The following is an 18,946-nucleotide window of genomic DNA, read 5'->3' on the forward strand; positions in this document are numbered from 1 at the left end:
TCTATTCTATTCTATTGCCTTGGGTGCTAATATATGTTGGTACTATTGATACTTTAATATTAGATAATGAAGATGATTTGCAGAGCTCAAAAAATCATTTCTTGGACTATAGAGTCCAGGCTGGGGGAGATATTGTAGTTATAGTCCATAACAGAAACCTTCCTAAACTGTACTTATCCTCTCTCTACTAATTCATTCTAGTCACAGAATTCATTCTGGTCTGGTTTGGAAATGCCACTTTTGGACTACAATTCCCAGCATCCCCAAGGGTTAGAGGATTCTAGGAGCTGCCGACCAGAAATATAAGCTCTGGTCAGGTCTTCGGGCTAGTTTCTTTCCTCCATTTCCTCTTTCCATCTCTCTCTCCCCTTCCCATCTGTAAGAACTTCGAATGTCAAAAAGGTTTCCAAAAGACAAATATTACTCATTCCCATTGCTTACTTTATGCAGCTTGTAGTATTGTTCAGCGCCTATTCCACCTTGTTCTTCTCCAGTCCAAAGGACTAAACGCAGAGTTCTCTTGGGACGGAGACCTAAGTTAGTTTTTAAAAAGATAAGAAAAGGAGAACATGAGGACCAGTGAAATACTTTAGCTATAAACGTAGGTAAATCATTTTCTTACACATGCCCATCAACATCTTTTTCTATTTGCCCCTTTCCTGTGCTCTGCTCACCTTGTGACAAGTCCTTCTGATCTACCATAAGCATCAGACTAATCTCCATGTGTTTCCTCTGTTTTGCTTCCCTTTCTCTACACACTAGACCACACACTAACTATATATTCATATATAAGTTGAGCTTGTGTTGAAAGCAATTCTGAAGGCCAAAATTATGGATTTTGATATGATCCATGGATAAGTAGAAGACCATGCCTCAGAGAGGAGAAAGCACCAATCCCACCACAATGTCCTTGTGCAAAAAAGGTCAGAAGCAGTGCCATGCTGGAGAGTTGAGGTGTCGGTGTTTCTTTAAAATTTTTCTGGGATGGACTAAGCCAGCAGTTCTCAACCTGTGGGTTCCCAGATGTTATGGCCTTCAACTCCCAGAAATTCTAACAGCTGATAAACTGGTTGGGATTTCTGGGAGCTGCTGGCCAAAACACCTGGGGACCCACAGGTTGAGAACCACTGGGCTAAGCTTTCAGTTTTTGCTATTCAGAAAAAGGTATGGTTTATTTTTATAAGAGTCAAAGTACAATACACACAATGATCCATAGATATGGCAACACAGGTTTTTTGGGTTGCTTTTTAAACTAACATTTCTGGACTGAGCATGTAGGATATTTTGGTATTTCCATGCCACCAGAGACAAGTGGATTAAATCCACCATTGCACTAGTGCAGGAGTGGGCACCTGTGTAAGGGCTGACAGGGGACAGGGACATTTTTAACCCCCATGCCTTGTAGGGGCAGCACCAGTACTCCCTACACACTTGGATGTAATGTCACAGTCACTTTTAATTCCAGCAAACTTTCAGCCAATTCGGGGAGGGGGATAATCAAGCACTGGAAGGCTTCGAGGAGGGGTTTTGGAGATTCAACTGGTGTATTAATGGTGGTCATCACAAATGGCAAAAATAGAAAGCTTAGCAGCCCCTTTGGACAACAAAATATATCCATGTTGCATGTATGCAGTATACAGCCTGAGTCTTCTCAATGTTTGCTCTCTTAAAAATCCACTAGCACAAGTACATTTTCTCTTTTTCTCCAATCCCCACATCCCTCTGTACAAAGATTTGTTGGGACCCAAAATATGCAAGATAATTATCATATGCATAGAATAAACAAAAGAGAATGGGACAGAATTGTTAAAGCTGCATTTTAAGAGTTCAAGCAAACAGAAAATAGACACACAGAGAACAAATCTATGATTTGCATAAGCAAAACCTTAAAAATATCCAAGGGATTTACTAGTGCAGTTCTTAGCTACTATTACAGCACAGGATTATGGCCTCCATCAGCCAGATGGCCAATGATGTCATATTAAGATAATAAAACAGTAATCAGGTTGAAGCCATTGCAAGTGTCCACTGCTCAGGGTCAGGTTGGGTGTTTGCAGGGGTTGTTTTGCTTCTCTTTTTAAGAAGTCTGCTCAGAAACATGTGTTTTTTAAATTACTGGCCAAAAAACCACCTGGAAATTAAATGTTTTAGAGGATAAATGGCACAAACGTGGTGTGGCAAAAGGGGTCAGGCAGTAAAGGCAGTGGATTAGTGTTGCTATAAATTATTAAATACTAAATGGCAGTGATGGATTAGATTATGTAAGCGCATAAGTGTATCCATAGGTGGGGGGAAATGCAACTGTGCTGGAAAATGGTTTCTACCTTCTTGACCATATGGCACTAAATTATGCTTGTAGAAATCCACAAGAATAGGGTTGTACTTGTTTACAGACAACACCGTCGTCTTAAAAAACTACTCAATCCTCATATGTACTCTGGCAACAAAGATACATGGCCTAACATCAACAAAGCCCCTCTGTACTCTTTTGTTGTTTTGTACTTTCAAGTAGTATCTGACCTATGGGTATCCTATTACAGGGTTTTCTTGGTAGATTTGTTCAGAAGAGATTTGTTATTGTCTTCCTCTGAGGTTGAGAGAATATGACTTGCCATGTGGGTTTCCATGGCAAAGTGGGCATTCACATTCTGGTCTCCAGAGTTGTAGTCATAATACTCAAACCATTACACTCTGCATTGTATATACAGGGCTGTCATATCTACACCAGGGGATAGGAATATCCAAAATCAATAGGATAATGTTTCAACTTTCATGGACATCTATTCTGGAACTCCAGGTAACAATGAAACTTCTTCTGAACAAATCTACTAATTCAGTTGCCAACCTTTCATCTAGGGCCATCGGGAAAAGTGTGGGGAATGAATGAGTACTAAGATCTGTTCTTGTCACTGGTTTCTCACTGGGCCCTTCTAGACTTGGCTAAAAACTCAGAAGTAACCAGGATAAAAGAAGGGTGGCTACATGATGTTTCAACAAAGTGCAGACATATTGGGTTAACAGCTGAAAAGAATGTGTTTAAAAGGTGCACTTAAAACCCTATTTCACCCCCAAAATGCACATCTTTGCATGACTGTATATGCCTGCAGTCATGAAAAACATGTGCTTTCCTTTTCTTCCCTCTGTATGGACTGTTCCAGCACACGTGTGCACTTTAAAAGCCCAAAAGAGCTGATTAACTGATCAGGCTGTCAAAAATGGAGCCACGGACACACAGGTGGCTAAAGGGAAGCAGAATGGGAAAGGAATTAGACCTCTCTGTAAGCATTCTTTTCTTTTGGTCTTTATCATATTAAACAGAGCTTGAACTAACAATTTGGTAAAGAGGGAGATAAGAAACCTGCTTGTGTGTATATTAAGCTCTTCGCATGTGAGCATATGAGTTTCAGAGCAAGATGTATGGACAGTGAGGGATCATTCCTGGGACTGACAGGTCTGTGTGTGGACCTGCTGTTAGGTTCCAGAATTTTTTTGCCTCAGTTTTAAAATGTGCATTTTGTCACTGTCTGGAAGCTCCCACTGTGGCTTTGGGCTTCATCTGCACTGCCATATAATGCAATTTGAACAGTATTATAATGGTCAGTGTAGATTCATATAATGCAGAATGAACTGCATTGAATCTACACTGCCATATAACCCAATTCAATGCAGTTAATCTGTACTTGGAAACTCCATTACATGGCAGTGTAGATGGGGCCTTAGTATCCAAGGAGAGTGCAATCACCATATTGGGAAGAGATAGCTGTTAAGGAGAAAAGGCTCCTTTATCCCATTTGGAAAAACTTTATAGTACCTCATCCTGCTCCACAATCTGTTAGGATCAACGTTACAAAGATGCACCCCAAGGCACCAGTTTAAAGGTGTTGCTATTAGTTTTCCCTGATTCCCTAAGTTCTTTAATAGTAATGGCAAACCATTTGAAATTTTTGACATTCAGCTGTCATGCTGTGACAAAATTCGCACCAGAAGATTTATTCCAATGAGGAACACCAATAGGCCTCCAATAGGTGTTTTTTCTTCACCAATAAGTGAAGTAAAAGCAAAGTTTTATCTGAATTTTCAAGGGTTTTAACTTGCAAATTATGATAAGCTCTCATTAGATGGCTGAGTTTTTTTTAAAGAAATACATGTGGCTTCTCCTTTAGCTGGATGCGATTTTAAAGAGAGGTGTAAGTTACACTAGACATATAAGTAACTGCTGTGCCAGTATTAGATTGAGAAGCTTCGCAAAATGAATTACTCCGGCTTTTTTAAACATATTGCTTTCTGTCATTACTGCCCTGTGCTCTGATTTCTTTTAAACCCATTTGTGGAGGTGAAATATAATACAAGCAGGATGTGTATGACATGTTTCATTATGGCTGCTTGCTCATTTTTGGCATCATCTCCCTTTTCCATTCCAGGCGGAGGAAAGGGGGCGATTGGATTTCACAAGGCACAAGAGATTCCCCGAATGCCACTGGTATTTAACAGTCTGAGTGGAAAGTTACTCAACACCTTTTAAACAGCACCTGATGACAATACACCAGACTATCTATAACATGGATGTAGAAACAAGCACAAGAGCTACATATTTAGACACATATTCCATTACAGCAGCTTTACACTCATGTGTCAAATGCATGACTAATCTACAACCCCATGCATGGCTCAGGACAGCTTTCTATAAATAAAGCAGCAAACATTTGCTTTCCCACAATGGTCTATAACAACAAAAATGTAATACAGCAGTGGATTTGCCACTTCATTATATCATCTGACCCAGCCAGGAAACACTCAGTTGAGCAATACTGATTTATTTCTTTAAATGCTTTAATCTAACTTTTTCTACAATCCAAAAATGTACATGTAGGTCAGATCAGTGCTTGTAAAAATTACTTTATTGGAATCTCCCAAGTGCACAACCTGACTGGGGGATTCTGGAAGGTGTGGACCAAAAAAAGTAACTTTTTACAAGTTCTAGGCAGTCCAGAAAGTAAAGTTTGGCATCAAGTCCCAGATCCACCAAATGCTTCATGTGGAGTGGCTATTGGCTTCCTAGTGGAGATACAACACAATATCAACACACACACCCATGTACTTCAAGAAGACCTGGTAACAGAAGCATGAGAGCAAGCAGGCCTCCCTTTCCATATCTTGATTAATGAAGCACAGGACTAATTTCTTGCCATGAGTGGAATTAGATCCAAGCATAAAATGACTAAGATGATAACTACACAATAACTGGACTTATGTATTGGAATAAAATATGTTCAGTTTATGCAAACTAGATCCTCTATAGTGATGCAGAAACATACAAAACGAGAGTGAGATTGTCATCAAACATCATTATGCCCTAAATAAAAAGGGAATCTATATTTGGCTAAGGACATCAGGCTGAAATGGTATAAAAGGGTTAAGTCTTGGTCACCCTACAACAGGACTAGTAGCAGCATGGACTCCCCTTCTCTCTGGCTATATCTGTACACATCTTATCAGGTTTTATATATGTTTATACCAGAAATGAACATGTGGCAAATGTGCTGGAATCTCAGCTACCAGGGACATTGGCCTCTGCTTGACCAGCCCCAGACAATGACTCACAAACAAAGGAATTCCAGTGCCATTTGTCTAGCTGGCTTGAAAGAAGGGAAGGAGGGCATTTACATTTCTATACTCTAGCCTGGGAAAGCATCTCCAAACAGTCATGGACAACACCAAGAAAACAATTGCTATATTTTGTTTCTGCATAATTTTGTTACATTTATTTCCCAAATCCCAAATCCAAATTACATAAACTGTCTTAGGGTTAAGGCCCAAAGGGTTGGGCAATGCCCACAAAACAAATCAAGCTTCCTCCTGACCAGGTCCTCCATTGTCCTCAGGAATGTGGATCCCATAGTTCCATCATCCCCTGCTGGGTACATGCCAACCTCCCCTCTGTGGACTCCTCCCTGCTCCCCAAAGCCTTGTCTCCTTGTCTCCGCCTGGTTGGAAGGAGATTTCCAGTCGCATCATTGAAGGCTCCGCCAATTCTGGGCCAGAAAGGGAGGATTCAAATTGTAACAATGAAACAAACTCTATTTAGCTCCTTGCAGGAGCACGTGTTTTGCAGATTTGTCCTTTGGAGTGATAGCTCACAAGTCTCCAACTCTGATCAGGATGAACAATAAAACGCCTCTGTCCTTGTCTTTGGCTGCTTTGGTGAGTTAATTTCAATCTGGAAACTCTGGCTATTAATCCCTAGTATTCCTTGTCAGACACAATTCTCAAAAGTATTGTGGTCTAGATTTCATATTAAGATTAAAGCAGTCTGCCTTGCTGACCTCCCCCCACAAAGCCACTTCGGAAAGATGAGGGTGAAAAATTGAGACTGACAGGTTCCTCATAAGAAGTTTTGTCTCTCAGCCCTGAGTCCATCCCCAAGAAACTCAGAATCTTAAACTATAACTATCATGTTTTTGGCCTCTTTTGGGCCAATTTTCAGCTGAAAGTGCAGCAGCATGGTTTGTCACAAGGATGAAAATTGGCCTTTGCCCCACCAAAATTGACCAGCTTGATATATAGTATCATTACCACTCGTTTTCCTAGAAAATATCCCCATTGCAGTATAACTGATGCCACATTATGAAATAACAAAGTTTTAAGTATGCACATTCCTGGCACGGATTGCTTAGGCCAACTATGCTCATCTTCTAACACAGAATATTGAAATCAAATATATTTCTCAACTAATACTATGTTTTGGAGTAGACCACAGGCAAGATAATGCCCTCTTCCACACAGCCCCAATCTCTTCCACAGGACTACTCGAGTTATCGTCATGACCATCATTATCATCATTCCAGAAGTTGAAATTTTAGGGTCCAAATATGAGAGCCAAGGTCACACAACCCCCTCCAAAAGTGTTCTCAAATGTTTGCATATGCAACATATGTATGAAAAGGTCATCCATTTGAAAATGCACACAAACACGACTCGGGGCAAATCTACACTCACCACTTAAGTCAGTTCCAAATTGGTATTGAAGAAAGTGGTTTCACTGTGCAGATGATTAAGTAGGAAATCCTGGAACCAGTTTGAAGTCTAGATTGTGATTACACAACCACAAAACACTAATGTGCATTTCTTTCACACAATTTTGAGGTCATTCATTGCCTAGCTAATTTCAATGCAATAAATGGTCAGTGTAGATATGGGATGGAAATGTGCACATTTAATGAGTACATTTCAAGTCATGTATCCAAAACTTTTCATATAAACTCAACTTTCCATATGGACATCAATTGGAACCAGTTTTGATAAGATCAAATTTTATAGATATTTACATACCTAATTGTTAGCATGTTATCCATTCAGTCAATCATTTAAACTTACTGAAATATAGAAAGCAACAATGGAGGAAGGCCACTTTAGATGAGGTTACACTCTTCTGAATAGGCTTCTTAGTGGAGGTTTCAAGGGACTCTGTGTGGTGCAGAGCCGGTTCAACAATGAGGCAAATTAAGCGGTCGCTTGGGGCGCAAAACATACGGGGGCGCAGTCGAGACTGCTTTTTCTGTTGATTTGTTGTAAAACATGATGTTTTGGTGCTTAATTTGTAAAATCTTAATGTAATTTGATGTTTAATAGGCTTTCCTTAATCCCTCCTTATTATCCAACGTTTTCACTTATCCAACACTTTTATTTTTCAATGATTGGTTTGGGGAGGGTGCCAAAATTCTGTTCGCCTACACTTGAAAAATACCTAGGGTCGGCTCTGGTGTGGTGTGAAATAATTATCTGATTTCAGGAATCAGAAATACATAAAGAGGAGAGAGATTTCAATATTGTGGAGAAAGAAGATAAACTTTCAGTGTGTGTGATAAAAATTATGTGGAAGAAAAGGGTCATTGAGAGGAAAGAGAGAACTCAAAGGATGCAGGCTGAGAGTGATAGGAATAGTCTTTGGTTACAACTTCAAAGATAATTCTGACAAAAAACACAGCAGATAAAGGGAACAAAGATGTGTTAAGAGGCAAGCACAAGACATTCAGGGTTAGACATTTTCCCTTTAGTAAAGTAATGGGCCAATTAAGTATGAAATATACAGCAACAGACATAAGACTGGCCAGGGATTAGAGGAACATTGGTGAGCAATCTGTGCTGAGGTAATAGCTACACTATTTCAGGACAAAAAGAAAAATGGCAATGGGAGAATGTGGTAGGAAGAACTCTCTAACAAGATAAATGTCCAAAAGATGATTAGATATTTCTGAGTGGGTCAGGTTTGTCAATCTGGCTGCAGACTGATGAACAACCAGGCCATCTGATATTTGCTCTCAATGAGAATAGACTGAGGATTGTGGAAGCTGTAGCTGGAAAAAAAGTAGTTTTTGCCAAGTGCTATTGTCTTCAACAGTGTAATTTCTGTAGCAGAATTTGCCTGACTCAAGCTTTGCATTTTCATGAAAACTCCAATCAGAAATGCTGCAGCATCCCTGATGAGCATAGATGATGTTTGTGTATACAATTACCTTCAGGCGTTGCTTACAAGGTGTATATGAAACATCAGTGAACTAAGACATGCTTAGACATGAGTCCCTATCTCCAAGATATTTCATTACATAAGTACAGTAGAGTCTCACTTATCCAAGCTAAACGGGCCGGCAGAAGCTTGGATAAGCGAATAACTTGGATAATAAGGAGGGATTAAGGAAAAGCCTATTAAACATCAAATTAGGTTATGATTTTACAAATTAAGCACCAAAACATCATGTTATACAACAAATTTTACAGAAAAAGTAGTTCAATACGTAGTAATGCTATGTAGTAATTACTGTATTTATGAATTTAGCAGCAAAATATCACGATGTATTGAAAACATTGACTACAAAAATGCGTTGGGTAATCCAGAACTTTGGATAAGTGAGTGTTGGATAAGTGAGACTCTACTGTAACTTCTTTCCTTCCATTCAATCAGAAGGCACCCTGGAAGCATACATATAATAATACAGTAGAGTCTCACTTATCCAACATAAACGGGCCGGCAGAACGTTGGGTAAGTGAATATCTTGGATAATAAGGAGGGATTAAGGAAAAGCCTATTAAACATCAAATTAGGTTATGATTTTACAAATTAAGCACCAAAACATCATGAAAAAGTAGTTCAATATGCAGTAATGCTATGTAGGAATTACTGTATTTATGAATTTATTACCAAAATATCATGATGTATTGAAAATATTGACTACAAAAATGCGTTGGATAATCCAGAACTTTGGATAAGTGAGACTCTACTGTAACTTGTTTCCTTCCATTCAATCAGAAGGCACCCTGGAAACATACATATAATAATACAGTAGAGTCTCACTTATCCAACATAAACGGGCCAGCAGAACATTGGATAAGCGAATATGTTGGATAATAAGGAGGGATTAAGGAAAAGCCTATTAAACCTCAAATTAGGTTATGATTTTACAAATTAAGCTCCAAAACATCATGTTATGCAACAAATTTGACAGAAAAAGTAGTTCAATACGTAGTAATGCTATGTAGTAATTACTGTATTTACGAATTTAACACCAAAATATCACAATATATTGAAAAGATTGACGATAAAAATGGCTTGGATTATCCAGAGGCTTGGATAAGCGAGGCTTGGATAAGTGAGACTCTACTGTATTATGATTATTATTTATTTACTTCATTTCTATCCCGCTCTTCTCACCCTGCAGGGGACTCAGAGTGGCATACAACATACAGCTAGGCAAAAATTCAATGCCTCATTATACAAACCAAATAAAACATTACATAAAATCACTAGAAACAATTGACATATAAATACAATTTAAAATTATTAACATATTAAAACATAAAAACAGCATCTAGATACATGCTACTACAGCATCTAGATACACCCTATTCTATATGCAAATAGAAGTATTTTGGAATCTCCAAAAATCCAAATCACATCTGGCCCAAGTATTTTGACTAAAGGATACTCAACTTGTATTAGAGACTGAATGCAGACATTATATTATACTCTTTGTGTAAAATTCTAAGAGTTAAAACACTCCCTTTGTTTGCACAATTCTCAGATGAAATTGTCAAAATACTCAGAAGTGTTCAGTCATCCTAACTGCAGATATGTTCTGGTGTTAGTTCAGGTGAATGTTTTATTCCCTACTCTACTACAAGAAAGATTTCAGAGTATTCCATATTTATGTCCCTGAATAATTGGGGAGGCTAATTGAAATTATGGTCAGATTTAAGGAATTCTTTTAAGAAACTAATGCAACCTGCTGTGGCGCAGGCTGGAAAGCAAGCCAGCTGCAACAAATCACTCTGACCAAGAGGTCATGAGTTCGAGGCCAGCCCGTGCCTGCGTCTTGTCTCTGTCTCTGTTCCATGTTATGGCATTGAATGTTTGCCTTTATTTATTTATTTATTTATTTATTTATTTATTTATTTATTTCCATCATTTATGTGTGCAATGTGATCCGCCCTGAGTCCCCTTCGGGGTGAGAAGGGCGGAATATAAAAGCTGTAAATAAATAAATAAATAAATTATTTTGTACAAACACAGATGTCAGATCGAAACACTGGCAGAAATAATTTGTAAAATTGGATAAATGGTCAAAATGTTTTGGTTTAAATGTTTAATGATGGATCAGCATAAATGTAACCAAAAGCAAACAATTAATATTGACCTGTTAAACGGCAATGTTACATTTTACTTTTAGTTATGTTTTTGTTTATAATTCTGAAAATTAATGAAAAATTGGTGGACTTCAATATTCAGACATATGTATTCAAAGCAACAATTTTACAAAACTCAGTGATGTCATTAGTCGAAATGTACTAGTGGAGGTCGTAATGGGATCATTTCTTCTTCCATAGCTTATATCTATAAAATAACAATGGGTCAAACTATTCATTTTCTTTTCTCCCACCTTCAACTTTTCCAGATCTCAGGTTGTTTTCATGAAATTTAGGAGAAACCCTAGTTGGTACAGATAGTTGTACTTCGGTAAAACTATTCCCAGCCCAGATAAAACCTTACTGCACCTGTCTGCTACATGGCTAAACACACAAGGATGTAACATTTTAAGTTCTTTCGTTTCACTTTCCCCTTATACTAAACATGTTCACATTCTAGAGTTTTTGTTGTTGAATTCATGACAATATTTACACATTTTAAAATGTTCTTATCAGAAGGGAAGTATACCTACAGTGTCAATAGGATGTCACATTTCCTCTTTTAAAGTGGTTATTTTCCAGGAGACCAAGTTTAAAGTTTGAATTGCAAACCAAGCAAACTTCTCTAAGTTTATGAAACCTTCCTTGCTAAGTTTCCAAGAGGACAACAACAAAAGGACAAAACTATCTCCAGCACAATCACCCCAGGACAAAGCCATGACTCTTGTGCTAATGTCAGCCATTTCCCCTTCTTTGGGATGTAGTGGGTTTCTTTCCTCTGCTTGGAGTAAGTTTCCACTTGTGGTGAGAATACTGGAAGAGTTGTTTACCGTGGAAGAGACTACAGCCGCTACAATAGGGTTGGGATGGGGGAGAGATGGAGCCTGCAGAGCCATTCTTCGTAGCCATTCTTCCTTGGTACATTTCCCTTATCTGTTTATAGCAGAGACAGCCAATTGGCAGTCTACAGGCAGCTTTCAGAATTTATTATGTTTTTGTTCAGTTTATGTGCTCCCTGTGGAGAATGGGGATGGGAACCAGGGCTGGTATCCTTGGGCATCTGCCAAAGCTCCAGTCTCCCATCAGCATCCATCACAAATTCCTACCATGGACTTCTCATTTTTGGCATTGGGATCCAGCACTGGATGGCTGGATCTATATCAACAATGTTGCTATATGTGTGTGTGTTCGTGAGTATACATATATGAGCAGTCTCTGAGTTACAAACATCTAACTTACAAATGACTTATAGTTAAGAATGGGGGTGAGTCAACAGAAAGTAAGAGAAATCTAGGAAGGTTAATTCACTCCTGAACGAGTTATCATGAGGAAAAGGAGTCTCAACTGAAGCTTTAGCACCAGTCCTTATTTTCACAAGCAGAATTTTTCAAATTCCAAATATCATAGGGACAGAAAGTGAGGTGAAATCTTCTGAACAGGGCACAGACAGCAAAACAAACACCACAAGGGTGTTCACCCTTTCCTATGCTATCCAAAGCTGGAGGTATTCTTAAAAGTAACTGGAGGTACATTTAAAAATAATAATAATAATAATAATAATAATAATAATAATAATAATAATAATAACTTTATTTATACCCCGCCACCATCTCCCCGCGGGGACTCGGGGTGGCTTACATGGGGCAGAGGCCCAAACAACATAGAACAAAACATAGGCAACATAATACAAATCACACTATAAAAAGATAAAACAGTAATACAATATATCAATTAAAACAAAAATACAGGATAAAAAATTGCATTTAAAACACATAAATGGTAAAATGTTCTGATTCACATACAAACTAAACTTAGGAACAAACCAACATAACCTATCTTGTTTGTAACGTTCGTAGCATTTAGGAGTCAACTTAAGGCATTTGATGAATGACAGAAATATGGAAATATGGAAGTAGCTAAAGATACTCCAGGATTGAGGCGAGGTCTAAAGGTCTTATGTTGGGTCTGTGATTGTTGTTATAGTTTTATAGTTTTAATGGTTTTAATCTATTGTTGTATGTTGTCGATTTGATATGTGATGTTTTATACATGTGAGGCATTGAATTTTGCCATTGATTATGTTGTGAACCACTTTGAGTCCTCCCAAGGCTAAGAAAAGCAGTATATAAATGCAATAAATAAATAATAACCTGGAGACTGCCTACACACAAACACACCCTTCAAAATTTGGTAGATGAAAAATGGGACATGTCTGTCCAAGCAACTTCAGAATGGAATTTAAGTGGGTAAAAGGCTAAAAGCTATCAAAGAGAAAGGACAAATGTATGAGGAGAGGCTGCAGCAATTTGCTTTTCCTCGTCTCCTAGGAAGGCAACATTCTTTAGCTGAAGAGTCAATTAATTGCAACTTTTACACTTTGAACTCCGTTTCCAGCAGATGAAGTAAGATGCACAGAAAGGGAGAGAAGGAGAAACTTGGACCTTTAAAAGCAGCTGAAAAACAGAGAAACCAGAGCATTAATTGGGACTATTCCTATGAAATTGTAACAGTTCCAAGTATGTTTCTGGCATGCAGTTAAGAGGGTCCAGTTAACTAGACTGGACAATCTGATGGAGTGGCATGAATGGAATACCCTGAAGGGAGGGTGTTTCCCTATCAATTTTAACAAGCATAGGATTGGTGGCAGTGGGTAGTACATGGCAGAGGTAATGCTCAGAATCCAAGAAGCAAATGGAGTTGATCTTCTTGCTGTACTCTTCCCTTCTGCAACAAGCCTGGGCAATATGTATGAATTTATACCTAGACATAATGGTTATATTTATTTTAATCTTATTAAAGTAGGTAAAGGTTTTCCCCTTATGTTAAGTCCAGTTGTGACCGACTCTAGGAGTTGGTGCTCATCTCCATTTCTAAGCTGAAGAGCCAGCGTTGTCCGTAGACACCTCCAAGGTCATGTGGTCGGCATGACTTCATGGAGCACCATTACCTTCCCGCTGGAGTGGTACCTATTGATCTACTCACATTTGCATGTTTTCAAACTGCTAGGTTGGCAGAAGCTGGGGCTAACAGTGGGTGCTCACTCTGCTCCCAGGATTCAAACCTGTGACCTTTCGGTCTGCAGGTTCAGCAGCTCAGCACTTTAACATGCTGTGCCACCGGCTCCCTAGATCGAGCTTTTGTGCCTAATCCCAGGCCAAATAAGTTTGCTACCATCATTGAATAAGTTAACCACTTTCTCTATAAAAACTGCTGTCTTACACATTCTCAGCATAGCTTTATTTAGATTCCATAGGTAGAGTATGAGAGCTTTCCAGACTAGAAAAAAAAATATCATGTTCCCTCGTTTCCTCCCTTTTTCTGACAGAAACATGAAATTTGCTTTGGCCTTTGAACTAGACCTCACCCTGCTGTTGTCATTTTTCTCTGGTGGTTTTCCAAGCAAAGTACTGTTTGGTTCTGCACACTGCGCTTATAATTTTCTCTTCCAGCCCCAGGCTGAATGGCACTTGCTAAATATTTAGTATGTGCTATTTAAAACATACACACAGATGAAAAATAATGATACTGCCATGGCTTAATACTCAATGGATTTTGCATCCCTTCTGCATCAAGCCATATCTGATTATCTGCACTGTGGATGTAGTGAGCATACTTACGTCTGCAGTGAAGGCAATGCGTGATCTAGTCCTAGAGTTACCTTATATACAAGTCTAGAAATTTTAGTCAAAAATCTACTTTTAAAAACCTGGGTTGACTTATTCATGGACCAATGTGACTATTGTGTTTAACTCTAATAATAATAATAATAATAATAATAATAATAATAATAATAATAATAATTTTATTTCTTCCCCAACCTCTTTTCACAGCTCAATGAACTACTGCTTGTCGGAATAGAATGGCTGAGTCCATCCTAAGAGAACCTAAAAGAATGGCCGATTCCTTATACTCTTTCTGTTTCCGGTCTTTTTGAATGCCTAGGTGGGAAATGTCAGTGGTCAGGGATAGCTATAACCATGACATGGAATGGAAATGTGAAATTACCCTTGATTTATCTTGGGGTTATACCAAAACCCATGTCAGCCCCAAGCTCTCCCCTCAACTTATACATGAGTATATAAAGTACATTTCTAATCCACACTTTGAAAAAATGTACAAGAGAAGGGCTGAATGTGGCTGAAGTTGCACGTAGTGGTAACTACGATGACTTGCTCTATGTGAAATCACCCTTGAAGACTCAAAATGCAATGGCTTGATTATAGATGGGAATGGCATATAGACATCATATAATGCCAGTCTTCAGAGAATTGCACCAGCTGTCAATATGCCTCTGGTCTCAATTCAAGATGATAACAAAGCCCCAAATGAACTTGATGTATGAGAGACAGCCTCTCCCTATCTACCTAGGGCTTGCTGCAAGTGCTCGTCTCTCACTAGTGAAGCCAATGCACTGTGTTGGGACCAAAATATCTAAGATGTACAAAGAGTACAAAATTTACACAGGATATGTGTGAAAGATTTTGGAAGTTTTGGACATTGATTCAAGGGCTAATTCAAGATAAAGTTAACTTTGGGCCAGAACGTTTTCTATTGAGACTGCCAAATGGGGAAAAAATAACAAAGATTTGAACTTTAATTTGATACATTATCTGGCCCTGGCAGAGAGATTGCTTTATGTTCAGAAATGGAGGAATCAGAATCTGCCAAAAAGAAGAATGTATATTGAAGATTTTTGAGATGGCAGAGATGGACAAATTATCTAATATGATTAAAGAGAAGTCTTTAGATATTTTTAAAGGTTTGGGAACTCTTCTCATTTTATCTGATGATGAAGGAAAATCTGAGGATGTCTGCGGGTTTTGAAGATGCTGAATCTGCTGAATCACTGCAAATCAATGCTTACTATATATAAAAACATGTATAATTTTAGTTAAAATGCTGGGTTGACCTATCTATGGGTTATTGTAAGTACTGTACCTTAACATTCCCTTCTCTGAAAAGAGTGAAAAAAGTCAAAAGCTGAGTCTGTCCCAGAATAACCTAAAAGACGTACCAAGCCTCTATTCCAGGCATGGGCAAACTTTTGCCCTCCAGGGAGCTGAAGTCCAAAACACCTGGAGGGCTGAAGTTTGCCCATGCCTGCTCTACTCTCTCCACCCCTGTGCAGCTTCTGGCCTTTTTGAATGCCTGGACTGGAAAATGGTGGCGGTGGTGGTTGGGGCAACAAACCCCTTCCAGGGGTACGGGCACTTCCTCCCCCCCCCCCCACCCCATGGAATGACCCTCAATGTATCCATCAGTCACATCAAAATCAATAATTTTACTCCCCAAAATCTGCCCTCAACTAATACGGAATTGACTTTTATACGAGCATCTATAATACAAAGGTCTAGTCAAGTTGGACCAACAATTTAGTTTAGACCAGGCATGGGCACACTTTGGCCCTCCAGGTGCTTTGGATGTCAATTCCCACAATTGCTAACAGCCTATCAGCTGTTAGGAATTGTGGGAGTTGAAGTCCAAAACACCTGGAGGGCCAAAGTGTGCCCATGCCTTGTTTAGACCTAAAGGATGATCGGATTCTGATCCACATTTCAAAAAGTTACAAAGGTGGGACAAAAAAATCTCCAAGGATTCCTAACACAGGAATATGTTATAGGGCACCAGTGTCACTACCATTTCCATGGGTGGAATTGCATGAACTTGGTCACAAAGTAGTGGATGCAAGCTGGCCAGAACTCTTGCGGGGGGGGGGGGGGAGTGTCAGGGTCTGAATCGACACCTTTACAGGCAGAGAAGCCATCTTCTAATGCAATTAGTTGCTATAGAAACAAGAGCAGGAGCCTTTTCCGTGGCTTTTATGAGGTGCATTCGGTTTTCTTTGTCTTTCAAGAAGAAAACTGTTCTCTCATTCTCCCTTCTGTAGGAAACACTAATGCCAAGGTAACTAATTCCTTAATACCACAGAAGATACCTATTGGTTTACATTGTCATGGAACAATTCCAGATAGGCTCTGGAGATAAGCTTCTTGTGATATATATTCATGTGTCACTTTTCAGTGACTCCTTAAAAAATCAGCTTCAAGAAGCTGCAAATTTGGGCAGAATTTGGATAAAAGCTGCAAATTTGGGTATCCACTTCCTCCACTGGTTTATCTTTTTCTGCATAAAGACCTCCAGATGTTTCCCCAACAGTACAACAATTACAGTGTGCAGAGGTTGTATTCCTTTGGAGTCAAATGCTTTTTCACTACTCAAAAGGAAATGTGTGGAATCCTTTGTAAGGAACCCCAAAAGATAATCCAGTCTAACCGTCTATCAGTACAGGAACACACAGTTAATGCATCCCTGGCCATCCAAGTTCTGTTCAAAACCCTGCAGTGAAATGAAGTTCACTACTACCATCTGAGATTATCTTTTAAACTATTGACCAACTCTTACTGTCAGGAAGATCGTTTTAACTTTTAGTTGGAATTGGGTTATATCCTCAATCCCGAGCAGCACTGGGGCTATAACACTGGCTGGGAACGGAGGAGCTTTGATGCAAAGAAAAATATCTCCTCTAGCCTACTTGGCAGAAATAGTAAAGATAACTATATGCACATCAGAATACAAGCAAAAGAAATTCTAGAAGTCTAAACCATCAAGGAGAAAGAAAGAGGGAGAGAGATTACATCTATAAGCACCACTCCCATCCAGTAACTGTGTTGTAGATGTTACACTAAAGATACTCTGTGATATGTTTGGATAGTCTACCCTGACCTAGTTGCCAAGAAAGAGGCCTCTAGAGATACATATTATCTGTCCAGCAACTATTAATCTCCTGAACTGTCACCCTTGAAATAGAGATCCCATCTCTATAATTAAGGAATTGAAACTGCAGCCCAGATTCGGTGACTGGTTTCTTCTGATCGTCCCTGAAAGCAAGGGTGGTAAAAAGGGAAAGGGAACACCCATTTGGCTGAGTTTGTAAGCAATATGAGGAATGTGGCTTGAATAAGAATTAAAAGAAAAACCCTGCACGGCTGAGTTTTTGCACAGACAGCATTCATGTACTGCTATTTCCAAAAGAACTCACTCATCACACAGGTGTCTGCTTGGCTGAAAAAGAAACCAGGCCTGTGGCCAGCCTTAGTTCAGGAAAAAATCTCGTTCCACAAGCAAACAATGTCAATATAAAAGAACATGTGATTTGGGTTCAATGAACCTCAGATATATTTGCAGGACCCTCCAAGGTGGGCCTCATAGAAGACATCTGCTTTGCCCTTTAGGGACGTGCCCACCATAGAGTTGGCATCACCAATCTCCCCTACTTTGGCCAAAGATGCCATGATCCTAATAATTAAGGGCTTGTCAGCAATGGGCCTCACAGTTCAAATTCAAAGGATGCTTTCTTTGGACCACCCCTGCAACACCTCAAAGAGAAGGTGGTCAAACACAGGGTGGTCAAAGGAACACGCACCTGGACCGAAGCAGCCCAAGTTATGAGGCTGGAATGAGGGTAAAGGGGCCTTCCGCTGGCTTGAATCACAGAAGAAAGACTGGTGTCTTCTGTGCTTTCCATCCAGCCTCTGTATCCAAGGGCAAGAAAAATGAGCTCACACATTTTGCTTATTCTCTGCTGGACCTCATTCTCATACAATCCTTCAGAAATGCACAGGATGGGTCCTCTTGTGCATCAAGAGAAATCTTTTGCCTTATGTGGCACATGGGCTGCATGGGAGAAAATGCTATGGCAAAACGATAGCGACAGGACTCCTTGATTATAGCAACAAGGAGAGTGACCACAGTCCACTATGATTCTTTTGATACAGCATGAATAGCCATGTCTCCATCCTATGAAATCCTGGGTTTTTTTAGTTTTATGAAGGATTTAAAATTCTTTGCCAAAGAATTATAATGCTCTAGTTTAGGGAATCATGCTAACAAGCTCTAATGCCTTACCAACCTACAACCTCTGGGATTCCATCAGATGGAGACACAACAAATAAAGTAATATCAAAACATTGTTTAAAAGCAATTTAACATATTTAAAAGCGATGCTAATGTTCCCCCAGCAACAACAAGAGTATCCCTCTGGGCAGCTAAACCAGGAAATCCCAAATGGATGCCCCCCCTTGAGGGTCTTCCTCCTGGGGCAAACCAAGAATGGGCAACTTGGAAGTCCCTGAACAGACTCAGAAGCAGAGTGGGCAGATCAAAAGACAACCTGGCAAAATGGCACAACCTAGAAGAATCCTCCACCTTGTGTGACTATGGAGCAGAACAAACCACTCCGCATCTGTATGCTTGTCCAGAATGGCCTGCC

At 39.4% G+C, this 18,946-nt stretch overlaps 1 protein-coding gene across 1 annotated transcript in view; it reads right to left on the bottom strand.

The window, feature by feature from the left end:
• Nucleotides 1-18,946, bottom strand: part of cpq (carboxypeptidase Q) — a 196,060-nt gene that overhangs the window by 57,585 nt on the left and 119,529 nt on the right. Inside the window, exon 6 of the mRNA XM_003219519.4 lies at nt 442-533. Within this exon, the coding sequence (XP_003219567.2) occupies nt 442-533 (92 nt within the window). The remainder of the gene's footprint in view (nt 1-441; nt 534-18,946) is intronic.

This window comes from Anolis carolinensis, chromosome 4, assembly GCF_035594765.1.
Source record: "Anolis carolinensis isolate JA03-04 chromosome 4, rAnoCar3.1.pri, whole genome shotgun sequence".
Lineage (NCBI taxonomy): Eukaryota > Metazoa > Chordata > Lepidosauria > Squamata > Dactyloidae > Anolis > Anolis carolinensis.